Source organism: Quercus lobata, chromosome 5 (genome assembly GCF_001633185.2).
Source record: "Quercus lobata isolate SW786 chromosome 5, ValleyOak3.0 Primary Assembly, whole genome shotgun sequence".
In the NCBI taxonomy this organism is placed as follows: Eukaryota; Viridiplantae; Streptophyta; class Magnoliopsida; order Fagales; family Fagaceae; genus Quercus; species Quercus lobata.
The window spans coordinates 25,590,961-25,594,698 of NC_044908.1; the positions used below are offsets into that span (position 1 = coordinate 25,590,961).

General features: G+C 36.1%; 1 protein-coding gene across 1 annotated transcript; it reads left to right on the top strand.

The window, feature by feature from the left end:
- Positions 1–2,862: 2,862 nt before the first annotated feature.
- Positions 2,863–3,324, top strand: LOC115990250 (60S ribosomal protein L23-like). Its single transcript, XM_031114097.1, has one exon. It carries the CDS (start codon positions 2,863–2,865, stop codon positions 3,322–3,324), a length of 462 nt encoding a protein of 153 aa, XP_030969957.1.
- Positions 3,325–3,738: the final 414 nt, after the last annotated feature.

Below are 3,738 nucleotides of genomic sequence, written 5' to 3' on the forward strand. Positions count from 1 at the left end.
CCTCACGATTAAAGAAAAATCTATTTTATTTTTCTTTACTCTCACACACATTAATTATCTCTTTCAAAGATGGTAATACTTTACTCTCTCCTCCTTGGTTATCTTCTCGAAGGCAACAACCCTTTACTCTCTCCTCCTTGACTATTTTCTTGAAGGCGGCAATACCTTACTCTCTCCTTCTTCTTGCGTTCCACCCAAGTGAAAATCTTTTTTCTCTCTCTTGGTTTCATGCTCTATTTTCTCTCTCCCTATAGGGAGAACTCTTGGGCCAAAGCTATCAAATTCTTTGTAACATTTTCTATTTATAAGACTCTTTTACTATTCCCTCTTGAACTAAAAATACATTACCTCTTTAACAAGGAATCTATTTCCTCTTGGACTAAGAATACATTACATCTTTAATAAGGAATAGACTTCCTTTCACACCAAGGAATAGTCTTTTCTTCTACAACAAGAAAACCCAAATTAATTTTTCTTTATTCAATTAGGAAACCTAATTGACTTTCCAAGTCATAATTGGAATTTGAGGCAATTTCCCAACAATCTCCACCTTGACTCAAATTCCATCAATTGTCTTTAACTATCTTCTTTCCTCTTGGGATAGCTCCACCTTAATCAAGTAGTCCTCTTTTCCTCTTGGAATAGCTCCACCTTAATCAAAGCAATCTCTTCTCTTCCATCCTAATTCACACAAAGAGTCATCCACTAAATCAACTAAGCTCTAATACTACTATTGGTCCTTTCTTTCACAACATTGTGCGCAACTGATCTTACTAGAGTTAAACAAATAACTCCAATACCTGTCTATTAAGAAGATTCCATTCTTCATCCTTCATAGTTTCATGTTTCGTCCCCAAATGAGGCAGGTGCAATTTCTTCCCATAGAGATAATCTTCAATCTACATCCTCCAATACTCAAAGTCTGTTCTATCAAACTTCTCAAATCCTGAAGCCTTGCCTTCTTCTCTGGCCATCACTTCTACTCTAACCTTAGCTTTGATATTACTTGTTGGGTCCCAAATAATAGTATAAACAATATTAGCAACCCAAAATAGCAATCACGCATAAGAATACAAATATTTACATGGAAAACCCTTTCTCTTTGAAGGGAAAAAAAACCACGGGACAAATTTCAAATAATTTCACTATTATCAAATCAATTACAATAATTCTTGTATATGTCTCACGACTAAAGAAAAATCTCTCTTATTTTTCTTTACTCTCACACACACATTAATTATCTCTTTTAAAAGCGGCAACACTTTGCTCTCTCCTCCTTAGCTATCTTCTCGAAAGTCGCAACCCTTTGCTCTCTCTTTCTTGGCTATCTTCTTTAAGGCGGCAATACCTTACTCTCTCCTTCCTCTTGTGTTCCTCCTAAACGAAAATCTATTTTCTCTCTCTTGGTTTCACACTCTATTTTCCCTCTCCCATAAGAAGAACCCTTGGGGCAAAGCCATCAAATTCTTTGTAACATTGTCTATTTATAAGACTCTTTTACTATTTCTTCTTGGATTAGGAATACATTACCTCTTTAATAAGGAATAAACTTCCTTCCACACCAAGGAATAGTCTTTTCTTCTACAACAAGGAAATCCAAATTAATTTTTCCTTATTCAACTAGGAAACTTAATTGACTTTCCAAATCACAATTGGAATTTGAGGCAATTTCCTAACATACAGGCAATCCTAAGTAATCTGTTTCATAATGTTGTTGCCAGGTACTAGTGTTAACTAATAAAATTTGTTCAATGTTAATTTGGGATTATAGGAATCATTACTTGTTAGTCTTTTGAAAATTTTGGTTCCGTACGAATTCTATTATCTCTTTCCATGATTTTTCTGCAATTGGTTCAGTATGGGGTAAGAGAACCCTTTAGGCACATGCATAATGAGAAAAATTTGAGAGCGGCCACCACCATCAGGCCTCCCACCAAAAGAGTTATCTTAAGATATCATTTGGGAAGTTGACATTAATTTGTAGAGCCCTGCTATTTGTGGACAAATATCATTGAGTATTAGTTCATTAGCATTAGTGTAGCCATTTTAATATTTCAGAAAATATATAGCTAAAGACTAAAGACTAAAAAAAAAAAAAAAAAAACGCATCAGTCTCACCAAATTAGTCCAAAATACTTGGCGAGGAGCAGTGACACGCCTCTTGTGGCGAGACACTTTCTTCGCCAAAGCCAAAATTTTGTTTTTAAAATTGTATTTTTTATTCAAATCTCTCTCTCTCTTCTGTCCTCTGTCTTCTTCTTCTTCTTCTTCTTCTTCTCTCTTAAGCCAAGGATCAGAGCAGATCCTTCGGTGGTTTGGAGATCAGTATAGGTGGTGGTGTGGTGCCGTGGTAGTGCTTCGATCTTTTTGGGTGATTATTTCTCAATCTTCTGTCCTCTCTCAAGAGACGTACCAGATCAGATACGCCAGTGGTATGGAGATCGGAGCAGAGGCGGTGTCGTAGTGGTGGTTCGATCTTTTTACGTGTGGTTGTTTCTCCATCGTCTGTCCTCTCTTTTTCTTTGTCTCTCTACTTGCTTTCTCACTCCAAGAAATAATGGACGATGAAGAGAGAGAGACATATGGATTATAGTTTGAGTTTGGTAGCGCAAAGGTACAGACTTGTTTTGCTTACAGAGGACAAAAGGAGGAGTTTGTGTTTGCTACCAATACTGACAAAAGAGGACAAGAGAAGATTTTTTTTACAAATACAGTACAGTAATAGATAAGAACCCGGCAAAAATGGCCAATAGCACCATTTGCCCAAATATTTAGCAACATATTACTATTTGTAAAATATTTATTTTTACAAATAAATAAATATATTTATTTATTTTTACTATTTACAAATATTTAGCAACCATGTCGAAGCGAGGTAGGGGAGGATCGGCTGGGAACAAGTTCAGGATGTCATTGGGTCTTCCCGTGGCAGCAACTGTGAACTGCGCAGACAACACGGGTGCTAAGAATCTCTACATCATATCCGTCAAAGGGATCAAAGGTAGGCTCAATCGCTTGCCTTCAGCTTGCGTTGGTGACATGGTCATAGCCACTGTCAAGAAAGGCAAGCCTGATTTGCGTAAGAAGGTTCTTCCTGCTGTCATTGTTCGCCAGCGCAAACCTTGGCGCCGAAAGGACGGTGTTTTCATGTACTTCGAAGATAATGCTGGTGTCATTGTGAACCCCAAAGGAGAAATTTGTAAAATATTTAACAATGTAACACTATTAAGTAGCTCATTATTTGTCCATCTTTGTGGCCTTTCACTGTCTAATTCCATGAGCATTAATATTAGTGGTGTGTGGCGGTGGCTGGCTGTGATGTGACAGTGGCTGTATATGCTGAGTGGAGAGAAAGGAGAGAGGAGAGAAAAAACATATATTTAAATTAAGGAAGAAATAAAGTACTGAATTTGATGTGCGCATAAAAAAAACATGGATAACTAAATTATTAAAAGTTGAGTTTTTTAAATTAATTTAGCTAAATATACTCTTCATGTTATTTTCGGACCCGTAAATGTAATTGATATTTTGGTCAATTTTACCATTGCCTTTGGCAAAGTGGCTATTATGATTAGATTGTTACTGCAACTTTTATTTTTTTTGATTGATTAATGACCATAATTAGATATTTTAGTTATCCCACTTCTTTTCTTTTGTGGCCTATGTAGGGCAATTTTGTCTTATAATTTTATTTTATTTTACCACTAGATATCTCAAAATTCTCTCATGTGATGACTA